This window comes from Trachinotus anak, unplaced genomic scaffold (genome assembly GCF_046630095.1).
Source record: "Trachinotus anak isolate AG129_WGS33_773 ecotype Australia unplaced genomic scaffold, CSIRO_AGI_Tana_v1 ptg000026l, whole genome shotgun sequence".
In the NCBI taxonomy this organism is placed as follows: Eukaryota; Metazoa; Chordata; class Actinopteri; order Carangiformes; family Carangidae; genus Trachinotus; species Trachinotus anak.
In genome coordinates, this window is record NW_027273877.1 from 4,640,999 (window position 1) to 4,662,465 (window position 21,467).

At 39.9% G+C, this 21,467-nt stretch overlaps 3 protein-coding genes across 5 annotated transcripts in view; 1 reads left to right on the top strand and 2 right to left on the bottom strand.

The window, feature by feature from the left end:
- LOC139609535 (T-cell surface antigen CD2-like) overlaps nt 1-14,842 on the bottom strand; it is a 28,892-nt gene extending 14,050 nt beyond the window's left edge. Inside the window, exons 1-3 of the mRNA XM_071464266.1 lie at nt 14,664-14,842; nt 7,994-8,097; nt 3,180-3,371 (exon numbers count right to left, since the gene is read on the bottom strand). Of these exons, the coding sequence (XP_071320367.1) occupies nt 3,180-3,234 (55 nt within the window). The 5' untranslated portion in view covers nt 3,235-3,371; nt 7,994-8,097; nt 14,664-14,842. The remainder of the gene's footprint in view (nt 1-3,179; nt 3,372-7,993; nt 8,098-14,663) is intronic.
- Nucleotides 6,328-13,343, top strand: LOC139609536 (phospholamban). The gene is made up of 2 exons (XM_071464267.1): nt 6,328-6,432; nt 12,178-13,343. Exon 2 carries the CDS (start codon nt 12,400-12,402, stop codon nt 12,559-12,561), a length of 162 nt encoding a protein of 53 aa, XP_071320368.1. The 5' UTR covers nt 6,328-6,432; nt 12,178-12,399; the 3' UTR covers nt 12,562-13,343.
- Nucleotides 14,843-15,363: 521 nt separating the features above from the next.
- Nucleotides 15,364-21,467, bottom strand: part of fam184aa (family with sequence similarity 184 member Aa) — a 40,864-nt gene continuing 34,760 nt past the window's right edge. For all 3 annotated transcript variants that reach the window (XM_071464264.1, XM_071464263.1, XM_071464261.1), the window contains one exon: nt 15,364-19,789. In XM_071464264.1, coding sequence (XP_071320365.1) covers nt 19,781-19,789 — 9 coding nt within the window. In that variant the 3' untranslated portion in view covers nt 15,364-19,780. The remainder of the gene's footprint in view (nt 19,790-21,467) is intronic.

Consider the following 21,467-nt stretch of genomic DNA (forward strand, 5'->3'; position numbering starts at 1 on the left):
CCGTCCTTTGGAGACACTGGATTTGAGTGATTATTTTGGCGACGTGGCGGAGGCCGACGCAGATCAGGTGCTGCGGATTTGTGTGGTTTCATGTGTGGAGGCTTGGCTGCTTTTGTTTTATGTGCTTTTATTGAAGAAGTATGATTCATATGCTATGATGGGGTGCAGTGGATTAGTGTTACAACAGTAGCTTGGTGTGGTTACTTTTGGATACTGTGGTACATCAGTAGACTGGGTTAGAGGCCGTTCAGGTTCAACATCAGGTGTGCTGGATTTGAAATGACCGAACGATGCCAACTATTGTCCCTGTTGGATCTGTGGTGTTTCATATTTAGTGGGTTGGGTGCCTTCGATTTATTTAGCTAGACAGATGAGGTGTGCTGGCTTTGTGGATTATTTTAGGAGATGTGACAGGTGGATGCCTCAGAGTGGGTGTGCTGCATTTTTGATTTTAGATCAGAATGACAGAGGGCGGCTGCTCTGTATTTCAAATGTTTATTTTGGTAAACAGGGGGCATTAGATTTGTGTTATTTTACACTGGGAGCAGCTGGGGCAGTGCTCAGTAGCTGGGGAGACTTCCTTTGGTTTCCTGTGGGACTTTTGATCCCTGAGGATGAAACTCTTTGTCACCTTCTGAGCAGAGCAGAGCAGAGCAGCATCCCAACAGCTGGGAGCGATTCAGTGCCTCTCTTTCTCGCAGGCACTTCAGTTGGTTGGATGCATAGAGTTATGGGATTAAACCTGGGCGTCTCCGGGACGTACAGTGTAACCACGATACTGGCTTGCTCTCTAAAAAAGGATTTAACTCAGAAGAATCCTCAGTTTGCCATAAGGAACCACAGGTAGTTAAAGAAGGGGGAAAGACTGTGTTAACAGGAAACACACTCCACCCCGACCTCCACATCTCCACCTTCCTCCTCACTACATAAAAGGACACTGGAGGGAAATTGTGAGGCGTGCAATCACCAACTTCCTGCCAACAGTAGACGCCAGTAATGCAAATGTTGGAGGTAACGCAACAAGAAAGTTAGCAAGGCATTGTTTAAGTGTAGAAAAAGTAACCTCACTTATACAGCAATATCTATCAAAGGTTTGCTGCATAGCTCCCATAAACTACAGCTGATGCCTTCTGAGAGTCCACATGTACATAGTAATCAAAAAAAAAAGATGGCTGCTGGAGTTATTATGATTTCACAAAAGCACCTCTACACGAAACAAAGACCTTTGAGGAGCCGTCCTCACTCTCTCCGTGACAGCTGTTGATCAGTCAGACTGACACGCTCCCCTTCAGGCTGTAAACACTGTCAGTCACATCCCTCACGTCAGAACAATCATATCACTGCTGCTGTTTCTGCTGCTGCTCTGTAACTTCCTCTACTCGACTGAAATGTAAGCAATCACAATATAATCATATCTCCTGAAACATAAAGCATGATGTTCACTCCCCCTCAACACACACACACACACACACGCTCTAACGTGCACCTCCCACCTCCAGCTGACTCGAAAAATGAATTCCTTCGTGTGTCTCAATCGCAGATATTAACAATATAAATTGCTCATTAAAATGAGATCATCAGATTAAGGTGTGTGTGGTGTGTGTTTCAATTGCAGCGTGCTTGTAATCACATTAGGTTCAGTGCGTTCGTATGCATACTGATGCAGCCATCGCTACATCAGGGGATGTTTGTGTAACCTTGCTCAGTGATGGATTAATAAAGTGTTTCAACAGAGCTAAAAACTGAGCTAGGTATGTAATTTTAAGATGTTGGGTCCACTGGGTTATCCTGATTAAAAATAATATACTCTAATATATATCAGCACTAATTATTAAGCCCCACACTAAAGCATTTTGTCCATTAATGTTCAATAAACCTGCCCAACACTGCCGGGAGCCTGAGTTTCAAAAATAGTTTATTTCTAAATTCAATCTTTATCCAATTCAATTCACAAACACTTGAATGTCATTAGAGTGGGACTCAGAGGAGAACTGTCCTATCAGGTCGGTACTGGGCTTCAGAAGCTCATATCAGATAAACGCTGCTCTTAGATGGAGGCCTCTGGGGGAAAAAAAAAAAAAAAAAAAAAGCTAGTTGTAGGCTTCTCCACATAGCTGGCTATATCTGGAGAACAGAGAGGGAGTGAGAGAGAGAATGTGTGTGAAGCTGCCAACAGAAGCAGTAAGTCCTCCAGAGTAAACACAGCTGATGGGGTAAACCCTCCCTTCATCGCTGTTCACCCCTAAAATGCCCTCTCTAACTATCTATCTATCTCTCTCTATACCAGCTGCAATGTAATACATGAATATGCAATATTACAGCTCTGTGTAGGATGAAAAGGGAGGAGGGTGGGCTAGGACAGGGCCTTTGTTAGTGAATATTTCCTCCACACTTCCTTCTGTTAAATAACAACTGACATGCAGAGCTAAACATTTCTGGTTTGTTTACAATATACTTTAGAGTTATTATACATTCATAATGTCGACTTTTCCTCAAACTCTTTTTGTAACAAGTGCAGCACGACTGCAGCTTAAATCATTCTTCCTGCGTCTGCACAGCCCAGAGGTTGTGTGCAGACATCTACGTGCAACCTAAAATTTATGATTGTGTCGTACAAACTGTCCTCGATCTGCCTGTAACTATGAAACTGGACCCAGGTGGCAATTGCCTTATCTTACCTTAGCTTAGCTTAGCTTAGCATAAAGATAAGAAAAGGGGGGAAACAGCTAGCCTGGCTCAGTGCAAAGGTAAAACATATGCCTACCACCAATTCTTAAGTTCACCCATTAACACATATCCTGTTTGTGTGATCCATACAAAGTGTAAAACGACAAATTCAATAACACACGTGGCTCTGTACCTGCATACGTTTTGTGTATCTGCAGTATTAGAAAAAAATATATTCACTAGGGGGCAGATCAGGGTTAAGTCACCCCCAAAGATCTTTCTTCGAGAGCAATGTAAACATGTTAACCATGTTGTTCTTCTCGACAATCTCCTTTTCAGATGATGACATGTGAAGCTGACATTTTGGCCAAGGTGTGGCAGAAGAGGAAAGCAAAAGGTTCATCCTCTGAGGAGCATGGATGTCTTCCATCCAGGTGGTGCCAGATGTTATCAAGAGAAATCCTCTGGGGTCGGAACAAGTTTAGATTTTCATGTACATGCTCTTTGCCTACCTCTTTGGCCAGTACAGAAGAACTCTCTCACTCTCCAAACACGCAGCAGTAGCATTGTCTGTTTTCTCTGGCCTGCTGTGGTTTTCTGTATCAGTCAAGTTGTTTCTCTCCCTCTGTATCTTCCTCTTTTTCTAGTCTTAGCTCAGAGCAGTCTGGCATTTCACCATGTAAGGCTGCAGAGCTGAACTGTTCCTGAGAAGAAAAAAAAAAAGGAAAAAGGAAAGTTTTTTTGTGGGAGATTTTTTAAATAATTATTTTTCAGCTGAAAATAAAAGCAGTGTGCTCATGGGGATGAATAAGAAGGTGATGGTGATAAAAACAGATCACTGAGACACTTATAGTCCATCAGACACATATTTATCACCACTTGAGTAAGATTTTATGTAACAGACAGGGATGATCACACAGCCAATAGATTTCCTTTTTTTTTTTTTACATTGTAGGGGAAGTTCAACTCAAAGTTATGCTCTCAGTTTCTCAGATTCCTTGGGTTTATTGCTGTGTTCACACTTGCACACTTGCACACTTTCACACCTGGAGGCAGCCCAGTACAGCTGCAGTCTGATCTGATGGCCTCCTAATGGACAGCTCCTCACAGGCTTGAAGGCCTTGCTCGAGGGCAACACAGTGCTGGTGATGACATTCCCGTTCAAGATTTATCCAGTCAGTCCTCGGCCAAACAACTCCTCCTTTGTGGAGCAGGCACTTTGACGGGGGGAGTGGGGGGGGTTAAATGAAACTAGATGGTGCGTCACAGTAAATTGGCTACAATAGCTTCCTCTATAATTCCTATCAACTTCTTCATTCCCTGAGACAGCTTTTAGTCAATCCCTTGACTTTGCACGTCAGAGTTCACCAAAGTTCAAATGTCTTTTTTCTATGTGCTGGTGTGACCAGGCCTTTACAAAATGGTCATTAAGCTAATTCAGATTTCTAATATCTAATGTGTTTAACTATGTACAGTATAGTCCAGTTGCACTTTTAAGTAATGCAACATGTTTTTTCACCTAAATATGACACATTTTGAATGCAATTACACAATATTACACTAGTTTGAATAAGACCACAAATGTGAACCTAATGGCAATGCTTGAGGAAATTCATCCTGTGGCGACCATGACTATCTCACTGCAATCCATGAAATAGCTGCTGAGATAACACTGCCATGCATAGAGCCTCACCACTAGCACAGCTAAAGAGCAAACAAAGGGACCTGATGAGATGTCTTCCCAAAAATCTTCATCCCTCTGGAGACAGATGACCTTTCAACTAGTCTTTTTTTTAACCTTAATATTTCTTGATATTGTATTATGGAATTACATCAATGCTTAGTTTTTAAAGACCACCTTTATCCCTCTGGGTAAATTTGTCTTACAAAGGCCAAAGTTAGGTCTGTGCAAAGAAAGACTCTAACTTGTAGCTCAAACAACACATTTTTACTGTTTTTGAAATGTTTCACAAATCATATGTTAATTAAACAGTGGAATGATCAATTTTCCTTAATATGTTCTATTTCCTACTTGAGCAACTCGGCTCGCCCAACGGGATGATCATCTTATCCTCGGAAAAACACAGTAGTCATAAAAGAAAGTGGTAGAAATATCTGCCTGTCCGCGTACTCAGACCGTCTGAAGTGCGTCTCCACAGTAGAGCAGCGAGTAGCAATAACAACAAAGCAGGCTGCCCAGTACGTGACTGACAGCCTGTTTACATGCAGATTCTCCTTATAAGGCAGATGCAATGCTTTCTGGGCCACAGCAGGGGGGTTATTTTTACTTTTTCTTGACTTTTTTTTTTAAATCCCTTGTCTCTTTTGATTTCTCCCAAGTGAAAGAAGCTGTCCAGGACTTCACACACACAGACACACACATACACACAGACCCAGGATTAGTTGTTTATCCTCAAAATATGTTTTAAACTATACTCGTAATGACCAGTTGGTTCTATATGGTATGCAGTTGTGGATAAATGAAGTTTGAAATGTCTATTTGAAATGCAGTATATTAAAAATGAGTAGATGTGATAAACCTGGGACATTTTCATTAGGGTTCCTATGACTCAATAAATTATCCAGTATTGCTGTGCGCTCACTAATAAGGCAGAAAATCAATTTATTCCCAAACTACAGTAAAAACAAAAGAGACTTCTGGGTGTTGTTACATGATGATATAATATAATATATTTAGATAACAAGGCTATCTGGGAAATTATTTTGTCATTGCTGCTTCAACAATATCCGGATACCAAAGGATCAATTTCCAGGCTCTTCATCTGTGTTGTCGCGGCCAAACTGTATATTTAGAGATGCCATCAGCTGTTCATAGGCACCACACTTGTGCCAAGTATCTATCGGCCTGCCAGGATAATGAAGACAATAGTGCATTCCAGCCACAATGTTCGATTGTTGGCCAAACTGCAAGCTAGCTCTGATGATGTATCGGCCCTTCCCAGCTCATGCATCATGGATGCATGCATGGTGCCCACCCGCGGCACCGTAGGAAGCGCTAAGACGTGGGTGAGCACGAGGAAATAAAGTTTAAAAACTACTTTCTGGATTTGATGCTCAAATTTTAAGGCAGTTTCTCTTTTCTTTCTTTTTTAATAAAGATGCCACTTTGGGATAAATTTGTACCTGCAGCAGCGTTCAGTGAACCTTTGATGATTTTAACAAAGAGAGTGGTGTTTGTTAAAGCCTGGTGAAGAAGAAATATTTCATAAAAAACTATTATAATGTATCAAAAATGTTACCATACTGGCTTTTTTTTTCAAATTTGTGTTATGGCAAACATTATTGCAAAAGTGATTCATTATTTCTTGAACAGATTGATTTAACTGGGTATCATGACAGAGGCCAAAAATAAACACTATTTACATCATTTAACGTGATTTAATACAGACAATAATGTCTAATATTAAATATTATAGATACATTATATTTAGACATTATTCTATGTGCATTTAGACCTTTTATCAGTCCTGGAACTAACTTATCACTTTCGATTTTAGCAGTCAAACCCATATTCCTGAACTATATTGAACAGCCCTGCTGGATACTGGCTGCTGCATGTATAATTCACCATGGTACGACCTTGGTATCCCCACTAAAATCTTTTCTAGGATGTCCTGCCTCTCTCTCTCTCCCTCTCTCTCTCTCCCTCTCTCTCTCTCTCACATTGTGTTTACAGCCTTGGAGAGAGTTGCATATCTGACATTTCTCTCTCAAACTCCAACCAGCTCTGTTCTCATCTGCGAGGTAAGAGGCAGCATCCTGCGTTCTTTCAATCTAAACTCATTTTTCAATGTAGACAGTAGACATGGAGATAATAATAACAGATGACGTATACATGATTATAATGCTCGAGCGGTCATTAAAATACATTTAAGATTATATTATATATCAGATGGAAGAGGCTACAGACTTCCAGCAGTTTATGTTAGTCAGTCTGTTACTTTACATGTTGGTAGTAACTAAAGGTCAGATGTTCTCTGCAGAGTAAGTGAATCTGCGGAAGTTCCACAGTTACAGTGAGACATCATTTCTCTGACTGTGAGGGTTAGAGGAGGAGATGTTTTATGTAAAGATACAGAGAAGCACTCTCTTTATGAAAAAGTTATTGTTCTCATAGAGTAAACACAGCTCTGAAGAGGGGGGACAGGGGAGGGAATGGAAACAGGACTGAACCTCCCAGAGGGATAAACACTCATCTGCACTTCTTACATTCCCATCCAAGGCACATGATTTTATTTTGCAGCGCTGAGGAAATCGACTCGACCTAAACACTGATTTCAGTTAGTAAATCACTCAGTGATAGAACAGACAGCATGCATCGTAGCATTAATGATAAAACTGATCAAACTGGCTGAGAGAAGTTGAACTGGTGGCATTACAGTTATCATATCGTTCACGTTTGAGTTTCAGTGTCCTGTGGTGATTTCAGTGTGTTTCCAGAGGCTCTTCCATCCTGACAACAGATTTCTGTTGATGTTTAGACCTCTCATAGGTATATAGACATAGTTATGCACAAAAAAAGCATGAAGGTGGATGGCGACACTTGTTGCTCAGCAAGTAAAAAAATAAACAAAAACATCTGAGCAAAAGCTAAAAGTAGCCATTATTATTTTAACAAACTTGGCAAGATTCATTATCATTATTATTTATTCTGTCTTAGGGATACGCATAAAAAAGGTCAACAAGCAAAAAAACAAAAAACAAAATAATTCTTAAACAAGCTACAGTTATTACAGTGATGGTTATGTTTTTTACTTATATGTAATCCTGTCATATATATATTCTGTAGCAGGCTAAACACATCTTTTCAGAGTTTTCCAGTAGTTTGGGAAGAAGTCTGACCAATTTAAAAGAGGGTGACACTAATCGCGCCCCAGTTAGAATAATAGGTCAGCATCAGCAAACCCATGTATCTGTCTAACCTACATTTTACAACTCGATAGCTGCCATGCTCTGCCTTTTTACTGTCAATCATTTTCTAAGAGGGTGCTCCACAAGATACTGCAGCTAGTTTGTTAAAAAAAAATGTATTGATTTTAATCCAACGATCAGAGGAAACTAATAAACTGTTCATAATGTTTGTCTGGAGGGATCCCCTCAGCTTTTTATACTCAACAGCGGAAATAAGCAGAACCACAAATGGTTAAAAATCTCTATCTCTACTATGATAATATCTTTTCCATTGAAGTGAAGGGGAAAGTGTCCAAACCTGGTACTGGTACTGTACTGTACTGTGTGTGTGTGTGTGTGTGTGTGTGTGTGTGTGTGTGTGTGTGTGTGTGTGTGTGTGTGTGTGTTTGTGTACCTGTACATCTGTGTGTAGCCTCGTTTGCTACTCAAGACGACAGCTACTGGTGCTGACACACGCTGATAAAACTCACACCCATGGAATGACTGGCATCTAAAAGTCTTCAGAGAACACACACACACACACACAAAACAACTGTGTTACAAAAGTAACACAGTTGTTTGATGGAAATATTTCAGTTTCTACCTCTAAGATGAAACATTCAGTAACTTTAACATCAACATGTCACACTCCGTCTGTTGGTCACACTGGAGGGATTTAGCTCTTGGCGACAGCGGCTCACAGCAGCTGATTGTGTTTAGTACAACACGGTCCTTTCAACACAACACAAGAGTTACAACATAAAAAGTAACAAGCATCAAAAAGTAAAACTTGATTTACACACAGGCGAAGTGCCTCACAGAGTGAAATAGTAACAGTGAGATGAGAATGAATTTTGAAGATGAAAAAATACTGAAATAAACAAAAAAAAAGTAATATTTCAATAACAGGGGAATGTAACTTAAAGTATATTAATCTATAGTGTTCATACATTCATGATTAGATGTCTGCTCTTTTAGTTGAAACAAATATTACTATTAAAAGAAATAAATTCCCACTGTATGAAAAAAACAAATTTCACATTTGAGCTTGCTCATCAATTTCATAGAAACTACAACGGAGAACTGCGATATTGACAAAAACACAAATTGATCCAGAAGTGAGGACTCTGACAACACCTGGAGGTTTCTGAAGCCTGGAATCAGCTGTAGTGTTCACTTTTTGGCACCAGAAAACAATGAAAACACAAAGGGGGTAAAGAACAAGAGAGATGAGCCAGCAGAAATCACTGGGGCTGAGACAGCTGTTGATTAAACATACTTTATATCAAACGGGTCAATAATTCTCAAAACTGCCCCTTAGGCAATTTACTTATTGACTCGTGAGCCTTTACAGCCAAACAGCGGCAACTTTGGAGGCTTCAAGGGCTAAAACTCACAAGAAAAAAGAAAAGCTGAGAAAAGTCAGGGGGAAAATGTGCAGCAGAGATGCTTTCCTTCCACCTTGTTAATCAACCCTCAGATTTAATCAGCGACTCCTTGGGGGTCCTGAGGTCTGTGATGGGTAATGATTTGCATTCAGTTAGAGTGTGACCTTTGCTAGCGGAATTACTGAGTAACTTCAGGAAATAAAAATCAAGGCTGGCTGTGCCTCTTCTGACAGTGACCGACTCCTCCGGCTGCTGCGTCCCGTCCAGTTGCTTGCTTTTATCTAAATGACCTGACACAGGTCAACCAATCACTGTGTGCGTCTGACAAAGCAACAGCTGTGTCTCTAAGGTCCTGTGAGATGTGGGAGGGACGAACAGACAGAAGAGGAAAGTAGCAAGTGATGACAAGGCGATGGCTTGTTGGAAAAATAAGAAAAGTTGATCCTTTTTGTTGACGCAGGGGTTAAATATGGCAGGAGATTTGTGCGCTATGTGTGTTACAGACTCACAGCCTTCAAAATGTCACTCTGCAGAAGAAAGCCTGAGTTCATTTACTGTCAACATTTAATTTTTTCCCTCACTTTCCTACTTTGGAAATGAGGATTACTTGCACACTTGTCACAGAGAACGACAGCTCGTCTTCTAGCATGAAGTGACTGACAGTCAGCGCATAATGACGTGGCTGACGTGTGCAGACCAGCCAGGGATAACGTGGAGCGCCAGTAACTCGCACACTGTCAGTCAAACAACTGTAGACACCCACACACAAGTCCCAATTTAACCCGGGGTGTCAAAGGTCAAACTACTGACATGATGGAAACGCTTGTTTCTCTTTCTGAATGCGAGAAGTAAACGAAGGAAGAGGGAGAGATAAGATTAAGTGGAAGGCTTTTGTTGAACGACCCAGGAGCCGAGAGCTGGACAGGAGCCTCACAAAACACCAGGGATTATGGATGTTTATTATTTTGGATTCAAAGCTGCTGTCAGGGGAAGGCTCTGAAGTTAAAGCCTTCTCCCTTATGACACTGTGGAATTGCAGATTTTTGTCGTTTGAACAGGGAAAACAACGCTGAAGTGCCTTAAGCTGCAGTTTCTCTAACAGCCACTAGATGGTGCATCCACCTGAGGAATCTAAGTCTCATATTGACGCTACTGTTAGCTCTCGTTTTGGTCTCCACCAGCTCCTGAGAGAAATATCTGGCTATTTAACTGCTACATGCTAAACTATGTTAAAATGTTAAATTTGGCTGTCTGCTGCTTGGTGCTGAACATGTATCAAAACTGGACTACTGGATGTAGCAGTGCAGAGTGTTGTCCTTTCATGCTCCTACATTTGTCTGGTTTAATCTTCTTTTATCTTTAATCATCTTTACTCAAGCTTCTATTAAAAGCTAATCATTTACAGCTAATTGCCCCTTAAAATGAACATATACATCTCAAGTAAAGCAGTTTTTTGCTTCCAGCCAGTCTATCGTGGATTATGACTGTATCAACTGTTCTATCACATTTTCTACTTAAGAAATTTGAATCTAACCAAACTAAGCCTCTAATAAGCTGAGACACCGTTTCACTGTTTCATCAGCGCAGAAGTTAGGGTAACAGAGTTTTCCCATGGGGTATGATAAAGTGTGCGTGTCTGTGCGTGTGTGTGTGTGTAAAGGTGTAAATATGTCAAGTGATAACAGGTGACTCAGAGGCAAATCAAGGGTGAAACAAAAGTGAAATGATAAAAATAGATGTGTTGAGAAGTTACAGAAGGCATCAAATGGCTAAAATGTCTCCTGTTATCTTTGCTAATCCTGCACTGCAGCAATGAAACAAGACAGAACAAAGACAAATGTAAGGTGCAAACTTTTAGAAAGTTCAGTTTTAGCATCCTAGGTACAGTTAAAGTATAACTAATAATACAAAATATCTAATGCATGGATAACCACCCCAACAGCAGACATGTCTAATAACAAAGCTGTGGGAATCCAGAGCTGTTTGTTCGCTGTAATCAACAATGTACCCAGCAGGGGACGCTGGCAGGACTCTAATCTTGTTAAAAATAGAAAATAAGACAGAGCTGATGTACAAGTATTAAGATGTTCACTATTGGAGCTACTAATGCAAAAGCATGGTCACCTTGTCACAATGACTTTGATCTGAGGAAAGTCCCAGATCAGATGACAAAAGGGATTTAGCGGCGAGGAGAGAGCCTGCAGCTGCACTGTGAAGCTCATTTATTATTTCTCCTCAGCTACTTCCTCAACTCGCAGCTGTTTCTTCATTTCATGTTGTGGGATTATAACTATAATTCAGCATGGGCATTAGAGTGCATGAGGCAATTATGAGAGGAAAAATGACGACAGTGAAACTAAGAAAGAAAAAAATGACTCATTCCTTATTGCACAAATGAAAAGTTAAATGGATCAACAATGAAACCACTCGTATTCACTTGAGTTTTTTCACTGCTGCAGCCTCACTTTGTCTGATATGATCAGTAATCGTACCGAACTTCTTCTAAATAGTGCTGTATTTACATCACTGAGTCAGTTCACTAACTTCATGACTGCACTTGTAATTAATCATCATCTCATAATTACCACATGTGGCCACAGCAGCACAGACACACACGCTTTAATTGACTATTCGCTGCAAGGCAAGGCAAGACTGTGACGCTTTGGATTTCTCATTATGTCAAAAAAAACTGTGCAGGGAATAACATCCTGCAGACAAATAGTTTTCAGATGGCCTGTCGAAAATTGAATATGTAAGAAAAATATTTAACAGTTATGAGATAATAGAAAAACTTTAACAGCTCTGGCCAAACTCCTTTTCTCATGTATAGATACATATACTGTTTGAAAACACTTACAATTAAGCATCATTGAGTAAACTGTTATGTATAAATATCTGAATGGCATTATTTTAGAAGTACATTTTCAACTAACTCACACATTTGTGACTTTGTCGTTCACATTGTTGTCTTGACATTTGTGTTGCTGCCACGCCTGCTAGAGTCTGGCTTCACACTTCATCAGGCCTCAGCTGACGCCTCTGAGCAGATCTGTAATCATCACACCATGCTCTGCTGTACAGAAAGGTCACACAAGAGACATCACCCAGAGGAGGGAGCTGATGTACAAAGTCAAAGTGAGACTGATGCAAAAAGTGAGATATGTCTTTCACAACCTTCTCTTACACTGTTTTACCCTCTGTTTTTGTCAAGAGCAGAGAGAAGAGAAGAAGTTTCTGTTCTCTAACCAAGACCCAGTCCACGGCAGCTCACCTCCAGACAGCCAGCAGCAGTTTGACTCCCTGATTTCACCTCCTCAAAACCAGCCTGACCAGCTCAGTCCAGCTCCTCTCAGTCTAAACAGGCCCAGCAGCCTGACTCAGTTCCCTCCTCTCTCAATCCAGCCGATCAAAATCTAACCAGCCCGCTGTCTCCATGGAGCGTGTTCAGCACATGACCAAGTCGGCCATCCGCCGAGCGTCTCAGATCGAGGTGAACCCGCAAGCCAAGAGGAACCTGCAGGAGCTCTTCGTCAACTTCACCCTCATCCTCATCTGTCTGCTCCTTATTTACATCATCGTCCTGCTGAGCAGCTGAGAGCAGCGGCGCTAGAGAGAGTTTGGCGCGGCTGTGCTGTGGAAAAGGGTTTGGCTGATATATGGGTTTTACAGATCAGATTTCTGAGGAAGCAATAATATCATCCGCATGTATCAGCCAAACTCTGTTTGACAACAGCCATGAAGAAAGATCATGGCCAATCTCTCAGTTCAAGGCTGTGGCTGAGCTCAAGGGTGATGTTTTTCCTACGAGAGCTGATCAGGGATCAGCTTCCCTGCCTGTTTTTCTCAAGGGAATGATCAAAAGTGACCCGACGTCAACAGTTTAAACTTCACTGATATACTGTATGCATGTATATCTGCCTGCCGCTCATTCAGATTAATACCGTGCTTACATTACAATGTACTGATTTAAGTCGTTTTACAAAAGACGCTGGCTCCCTCCATTCGAGACATCCTGTACGACAACGTCTCCTGCATCAGTAATAATTTGCGCAATGTGTGTAATACTGAAATCTCAATACATCACTTTTGTTTAACTTCCATTTCCCATGGGCCCCGTTCCTTCCTGCAGCCACCCACCCCCTCCACCAGGACAAAGATAAACATGCTGGAAATTATTTTTTTTCCGTCAGCATTTTCATTTCTTCCTGCCACTGCCAAAAACCACAGACAGACAGGAGAAAGACATGGATGGAGTGACATTAGGTTCCTCTATTTAGAAACATGATTGTGGCCATCTTAGTGGTTACCAGAGCAACAAAAAAAAAGAAAAAAAAAAAAGGCAAAATTTATATAAATAAATAAATTATATATAATAAATAGATATAATAAAATATCATTATTAAATATGGGGCAGGAAAGCAGCAGAGACAACAGCTTATCAACAGCTGTCAATTAAGTAAATGTAATTCATTCTTGCTTCACATATATAAATATCTATGATACTTAGAAATCGTTCCAAGTACTCTTGGCCTTTAAAGTATTTTGAGTATAGTTTGAGTGCATCTGACCTGCAGGGCTAAAATTTCCGCCATGTTAATTTCACTACATGAAGTATGGACCATTTTGCTTGGGATTCAGAGATGAGTGGACACCAGTTTGGAAGCGTCGAGTGCAGAAAGAGAGGTTTTAACACACTTCACACGGCCTCTGATGTAGTGAGCCTGACACAAGCACTTGCAAGTTTATCAGTGAAGAAGACTTCACTTTGCATGGTGTGATATCACTTAATAGTGTTTTCTGTTTATGCCCTATAAGTTCTATTTCTGTTTAGTTATTAAAACTATTACTGACTGACGAGACATTTCTGGTTAATTGAAGCACAAGTGCCCTGATTGTGGCGGCAAAGGTGTAGAAAATAAACTACAAGTAAAGTCAGACTCAAAAAATATAAAAATATAAATTGCATTTACATATAGGGGTTGAAATTACTTTTTAAAAAATGTAATTTTGTTCTTTTATGTGTGTTTGTGAGATTGTACCACCTGACTTTTAAACTACAAACCACTGAATAAAATGCATGACAAAAAAATGCAAGTGTTTTTTTTTTCTGCTGCATGTGTTTTTTCCTGATGTGTGTGTGTGTGTATTGCATGTCCCAATTTAACATTTCTGTTAAATATGGATTTAGATGTTTAAGTACAAGGTCATGTCAGTGGGTATTTGAAGGTTAACCTGCAGATAGTAAGTGGTCCAAACAATCAATATACAAATTGATGCATTTACCTTGGTGTTTTGATTCACTCTCACCATCATCGCTGTCAATCAAATCAAACCAGCACAGTTTCTTAAATGCTGGGGAACATAGTGAAGCATTTAGCAGCCAAACAGCCACTTATTTTCCTCTGGAGGTGGAGTTAAGAGCAGAGTGAATATTTGTCTGACTTTCATCAGGCCGCCAGAAACACAACTCCAACTTTATTTATTTATTATTGTTACATTACTGCCAGTGTTTTTTCCTGTTTCCATTTCCTGCAAATATCAAGACAGATTATATAATAAATAAATAAATAAATTAATTAATTAATTTAAAAAAAAATCAGAAACAGATCAGGCAACTGTCAAAACAGACAATTGCTAGCACCAAACACACATTAATTAGCTAACATCACACTGGCTAATAAATTAAAACTGACTCACCAGTTTGCCTTCATCTGAGAAGAGATGAAAAACAGTCCAAAAATGTGCCCAATAGCTTTCACTCTTCACCATTTAACATTTTTAATTTCAGTTCAGTCGATTAAAAACAAGCTACCGACAGTATCCTAGCATGTTAGCTTCCTCGGGACTTCCCAGCTAACGAAAAGCATCTCAATTATCTCTTAAAGGAGCCACCAATCACAGCGCTCCCTGACAAGTTTTCTACCTAGCAACTAGCCAAGGACGATCCTGATAGGACGAGACGCAGGAGTATTTGTTTTCCTGTCTGTGCTGGAGTTTTTCAATTAAGACAAGCTGAGGATGTGTTAGGAAGGCCAGCTTTGACTTTAAATTCTGTGGTAAATTATCTATCTTTTACTGTATGGAAGGTATATATTTATAGTTATATATTTAACCTTACCCTTACTCATGTGTCAGTCAAATTGATCTCAAAACATTTTGCAGACTTGGTTTTCAACCACATACAGTGACCTGTGTAGTGCTATGGAGTATATACATTTGCATAAGTATATATATATGACCGTTCATTATTTCTGCTGGTGGCTAGAATCACACCAGGAATAACTACCTACTAATGAGCATAAGTAAAACTACTAAATCTGTCTGAGAAAATCTCTCTCTCTCTCTTACATACACACACACACACACACACACAAAATAAAAGGGTGCAACAGTAGACTTTATCTCACAATCATAATTTTACTGTTCCATAACATACAACAGAAATGATACAAATATAAATAAATATTGTTATTGTTATAATTGTTATATATTTTTACTTCAAAAATGGCAAGACAGACATCATTAAATAATAAGTCACAAGGGCGACATCCAATCGCTTTCAACTCAGCTCATAACACAAATTGCAAGACATTTACTATTTCAGTTCAGGGTCTTCAAATGTACAGATGTTTCTCTGCAATTTTGGAAAAACTGAGTTGAAAGTGAAATGAACTGAGCCCTGGTCTGTATATCGTCACATAAAAAATGAACTAATCAGACAATTAATGTTTTGTTAAGCTGCAGTTTCTGTGGTTCACTGATGGTCAACTGATTTCAGTGTTGTACAAAAATCAAAAACAACAAAAAAAAAAACACGAAGTTTCCTCTGTCATTTTGCAATGTTACAAAAATGAGGTAATGATGCAAAAAGGTCATGTGACTGATTCAGGTAAGATGCAGGACAGATAAACAAATGGATCAAATCAAACAAGGTCTGAGAAAATACATACATTACCAATAAAGGAAAGAAAAACAAGTACATGAATGGGAACAATTATATAAAAATGCAAAAACAGAAATAAACAGACAAATAAATATTCTTGCATTTTTGCTATTTTAAACATGTAAGCAAAACTCAACCTAAAGGACCATCCCAGTGTTTATTCATTCATTTACTACAGCTCATGCACAGAAAACAGTCTAAACATGGTTAAGCTCTTATCCACATATCAAACACCATCTGCTGATGAATATCATGAACTAAAGCTCAGCTTTTAATCCTTAAAGTGCTCTGAAAAAAATAGAAATTTGAACATCTACAATTCCTTGACAACGGGGAAGACTCCCTTTGCTGACGAAGCTCATGTGATATGACTGAAGGCTTCAGTGACACTTTATAGTCACTTAAGTGTGGCAACACAACACGGCGAACATCATGTCTCCTCTTACTGTTGTCAAATTTAAGTTAAAGGTGATTTTGACGACAGAAGAGCAGATAAATAAGATGGATCGAAACCAACTTTCAGTTGATTTGTAAACTATAGTGAAATGAATAGGAAACAATGGCCAGAAAAACACATTTAAAACTGTAAAACACAACAGCAAGTTTAGCATCACATGGATTTACATATGCAAAGACACTGGAATGGCCCTTTAACTATCACCATGTTGCCCAGAATGTGCTTCTTAGTTTCAGCTGGGAAAAAAGTTTCACCCTTGTGTTGGATTTTTTTTTTTTTTTTTTGCCCAATGTCAAATACGGTTTAATTTTTTACAAGACAAGAACGTGAAATAAAAGTAGCGGCAGTAAAATCGGATGCGATTGTGAGAAAACGTATTATTAATTTAAAAAAAATAGAAGAAAACAAAAGACCTCTGCATTGCCTGATGCAGAGGTCTAAGCTAAAATGTCAATCTTTAACATAGTTGTTTGAATAAATATAATTTTCACAGTGTGCATGGAGAAATGAACCAACTCTGGTTCATTGTCGGGCCAATCCCATTGGTCCATTTACTTCACCGGGGTTTGTCACATTACAGGTCAATATTTACAAAATCACCTTTTCATATACTGTTTTATGGTTTTGATGACATTCAGCTTAACTACAGCGTCAATGTCATGATGCTGCGTTCATGTCATAAAGGAAAGTTGGACAATAGGATGCCATGTTAAACGGAGCCTGACTGGAATCAACCAGATCAGAGTCTACAAGCTCAAGGTTTGTATTTTAGTATTTATCTTATTTTCACCATATTTCCCATATGACACAAAGACAGACACGATTGCGAGAGGTTGTGTCTCAACCCGGCTTCAGGAAGTGTTTCATTCTCCACTTTAACCAAACAGCAGTTTAGTTCATTTTAAGAAATATGTGAGTTTTCATCTCACCTGCAGAATGAATGAGAAGACCGGTACCAGTTTCCACACACTAGGATCTGCACAGTCGAATTATACACAAGCTTTAAGCCATAGACTCTAACAGAAGGAAGGTGTTACAGTACGGACACAATCCAGTGATTAAACCCAATGCAAAACATGAGTATGACTTTTTTTCAGGGACACACAAATGTTTTGCAGTTTTCTTTTATGCTCTATGATCTAAAGCTTGTATGAAGTAAAGTGTATGTGTGCAGACTCAAGTTGTGTTTTTGTGTTTACTCTGAGCCCAGAGGCAAAGACACATTCATTTACACAATCTGGCACGAGTCATTTAAAAACAAAAATGCTAACACTTTGAATTTTGGTTCCTAAAATAAGAAAAATATAATAAATGTAAAAAATAAATAAATTACCATGTGTTTAGTCACTTCTTTTATCAAATATCTGCTGGGGTTGAATGAAAAACAGGAATGCACTACAGTCGGATGCGATCCAATACAGGCCAACAACAAGTTGTGCTGGGATTGTATGGGGTTGCATCATATGTAGGTGTCTCTAATACTGTGTGATCCATAAATGCAAACAAGTGAAGGACAAACACTTCCTGAACCTCAGCTGATCCTCTCATGGAAGACGAGCATCGGCTGATGCCGTAACGCAACTGAACGGGTTTGTTGTTGAATGCACCCCCCCCCCCCCCCGGTGGTGTCAGTGTGAGAGGAAGTAAACCCTCAGGCCTCATGTCCACGTCCAACAGAGCGTCGTTCAGGTTGATGGTGACCATGCAGTTTGGAAACTGTACAGGTTACTGAATGGACTTCATGGACCTTCGGGTCATGAAAACTACTCTACACAAGAACTATTTAAACTTTAGAGTCAAGTTAAAAAACAGATAGTACACCAAAAACTGGAGATATGAGGATTCAAGTGAGTGACAGCAGCATTATGATAGTGTTTCTGTTTTCACATGCTCTAAGGTCTGCCCCACAGCCAGAGACACATGGCAAAGAGTTCGGCCACCGACATGAACTCCTAACTTGTAATGAAATTAAGTGTTTGACTAAACCCTCCTTGGCATTAAAAAAGTTCCCTAGGAGTCCATTAACGTCTGCATGTCGCTGACAGAACTCTTCGTCTGTATGTCCCTGATCCACTGGCATCACATACAGACCGTAGAAAAACAGTAGCTTATTAGATTATAAATATTAGAATAAGAAAAATACGAGGGGGGCTTGATTCAGTTTATCTCGACGTTTCCCCTCCAGAGACTGTTGAGGCGTCTGGAATGGTAAATCAAGCGCCCCTCGGCGAGTTCAGTGATTTGAAAATGACTTTCAAACATTTACTGTATGTACACAGTCAAAGCACTGGGACAGCAAGCTAAAGTTAGTGTTTTTTTTGTTTTTTTTTTGCTGGTGTCGTTATTGTGGTATGGTGTAATTTATTGTACTGTAGACGCCATAAAACAACCAGAGTCAGCCGAAAGGTCGGTCCTCCCACATCTGAATGAGAAATACCGCAGACAATCCACTGCATGAAAGACTAAAGGCAAAAAGGAGTTTGTCTCTGAAAGCACTTCCAGTCAGACTACAGCTTTTAAGACACATGTTGATGAACAAAGAAGAAAAACTCAAGCCTACATGGAGCCAAACAACAGATCCTCTCCATCTACGGTCTGACGCTCTTACACACTTCATTCTCACTACACCACTGCAGTTTGTGACCCACTGGGCCACAATGATCACACATCATGAGGGGAATTATAATATTTCATGCTACCGACACAGTAGACTGACTGACAGTTGCCACTTACGGTTGTATTAAAACATGGGTCTTATTTTGGTAGTTTTGGCCGTCATTTCTTTTTGTTCGGAGGTAAAACTGAAGGTGAGTGCAGCTGAAATGTCAGTGGCACATATACCTTCTCTTTCTCTCTTTAAAACTGGAATACCTGCGCTGCCTCTTAATAGATTTACTCTGCACAGAAACCACGCTCAAATTCAAGGAGCTGTGAGTGAACCTCCACACCACCACTCTTCTACATCCACACTGTTGGGTCTTCAACATTAAAATTCATGGTTCAGTCCTTCAAACGTTTAATATTTCCCGTCTGTCTCACCACTTAATTTTTCTTTAGCGCTCATACATGAATTGCAGATGAAGGAAGAGATGACTGTGCACAATGCTCACCGTGCACGGAGGCCCTAAGGTTTTAAATCGCCGGAATCCCAGCAGTGCAGATGCTGTGATTAGCAATGCACATTTTAAGTGAATATCGCTCAAATGATCTTCAAAACTTGCAGCTGATGCTGTCCAACTTTAGCTCTCTGTCCCATTACTTCATTTTTTTTTTTTGACAGAATTGGATTTTTTAAAATTTTTTGCCAGTCAGAATGAGAAGTACTGGGCGTACAGCTCTTCTTCTTTTGCGACGTATTCTTTGCTTTTTCCTGCCTCCGTCCCCCTCGGGCCTGACGGTGTCGCAGCGTTGGCCTCAGGAAGGCTGAGGGAGGGGAGGAAAATGAAGAAATGTTAGAATGAAGAGGGGAAAGACAGAGAGGAGACGCACAGGTACGCACAATAAGGTATATGTAGCTTGTTCGGCACCATCAGAGCAGAAAATAAAAAGGTGAAATTCCTTTGCATGCTGCCGTGCCACAGTGTATTCAGGGAGAGCTTGTAGCTGGGGTGATGCCCACAGTTCATGAGCCCATGCATGAATTTTACACATTGCTCAAGTGAAGATTTTTATCACATTTTTCACATCTCAACAGTTAAACCTGAAAAGCACAAGTGAACTTCCATCTGTCCATTTGGAGGCTGGGCGAGGGGTGGGGCACACCCTCGACAGGCCAGGCCACACACAGACAGTCAACCGCTCATACTTCCGAAGGGGAGACGCGGGGGAGAGCATGCAAACTTCACACAGACCCCAGCAGGGGGATGCACCCGTATGCAGCCATCGCCGAAGACATGGCTGCAAAATGATGAACACGTTTCCTGCTGAGCATCGCGTACAGCGTCAAGCTGCTGAGTCAGTGATGCAGAGATGATCCGCACGTGATACTTTTCTTAATACGCCGATGATTTAAACCCAGGTGCTTCAGGCTGTGTGGCAGCAGCGCTAACCACTGTGCCACCACGCTGCCCCTCATAAACTTATGTAATACTGTTCTGCATTTTTTCCAAAGGTCAAGGACAAAGCCCCCTTTCTACTTTCTAATTTAGGGATGGCATCTGACAATGACATGACAATCACAGGGTGAGTTTTTTCCTTTTGATGTCTTATAATATTTTATATAATATTATATATATAATATTTGGATAAATAAGGACTTATATGCATCTGGTTTTATGTGTATTGGACCACAAATATTAAATCTATTATCTGGCCTCATTTAAGTAAATTTGTAGGGGTGACATTGCTATTATATGCAAGCAGCTGCAGAACAAGCAGGATATCATGCATTAGCTCTTTGTTGCATTAGACGTTAGTTGCATTTTATGTGCTACTCCTCATTTTTCAACATTTTGCCATGAAAATAAACTTTACTGTGTTAATGCATAGAAAAAACAGCTTAATTTCTCATGTTTTCAGGGGGTCCTTGGTGTTATTAACACATCAAAGTCTGTTTACAGGTCTGGGAGAGGACTACTGCATATGTGGCTCCTCAGGGTCATGTTTCTGGTTCTGCTGCATCAGTTTCTGACAATTAAATATGATTATAAAAAATATAAGATAACATGAACTTATTCAAATTTAAAAATAAATTGTAGCGCCGCATAGTTAAGCTGCTGAAAAAAGAACAGATGCATTTAAACAAACGTAAAAGTGACTACAGTTTTAAACAACTGGTTTGGTCCAGGTGGTTTGCAGTTTGGTGTTTTCTAACCAGCGTTTGAGTCCACTGCCTTTCTGCCGGTAGAACAAAAGCCCAACAGTGTTATCTTGCAAGCTTCACATTTGCAAGCTGCTGCAACGCTTTCAAGTGAGTCATTTTGTTCTTTGCTTCACTTAAGAGTTTGAAGCCCCATTGAGACTGATTTGTTAGGGCGAAGTTTAAGGGTTGGTTTCTTTTTTTTTATAAGCAGCAAGAAGCAGAGAGCAGTAAAGAGAGCAGAAAAGATTTGCAGTTTATTTCAAAGAAGATTTTAACTGTGATTGCTCCATGATAGGAAAT

Excerpts from the sequence above, each read along its gene's own strand:
- LOC139609536 (XM_071464267.1), top strand. The coding sequence starts at position 12,400 with ATGGAGCGTGTTCAGCACATGACCAAGTCGGCCATCCGCCGAGCGTCT.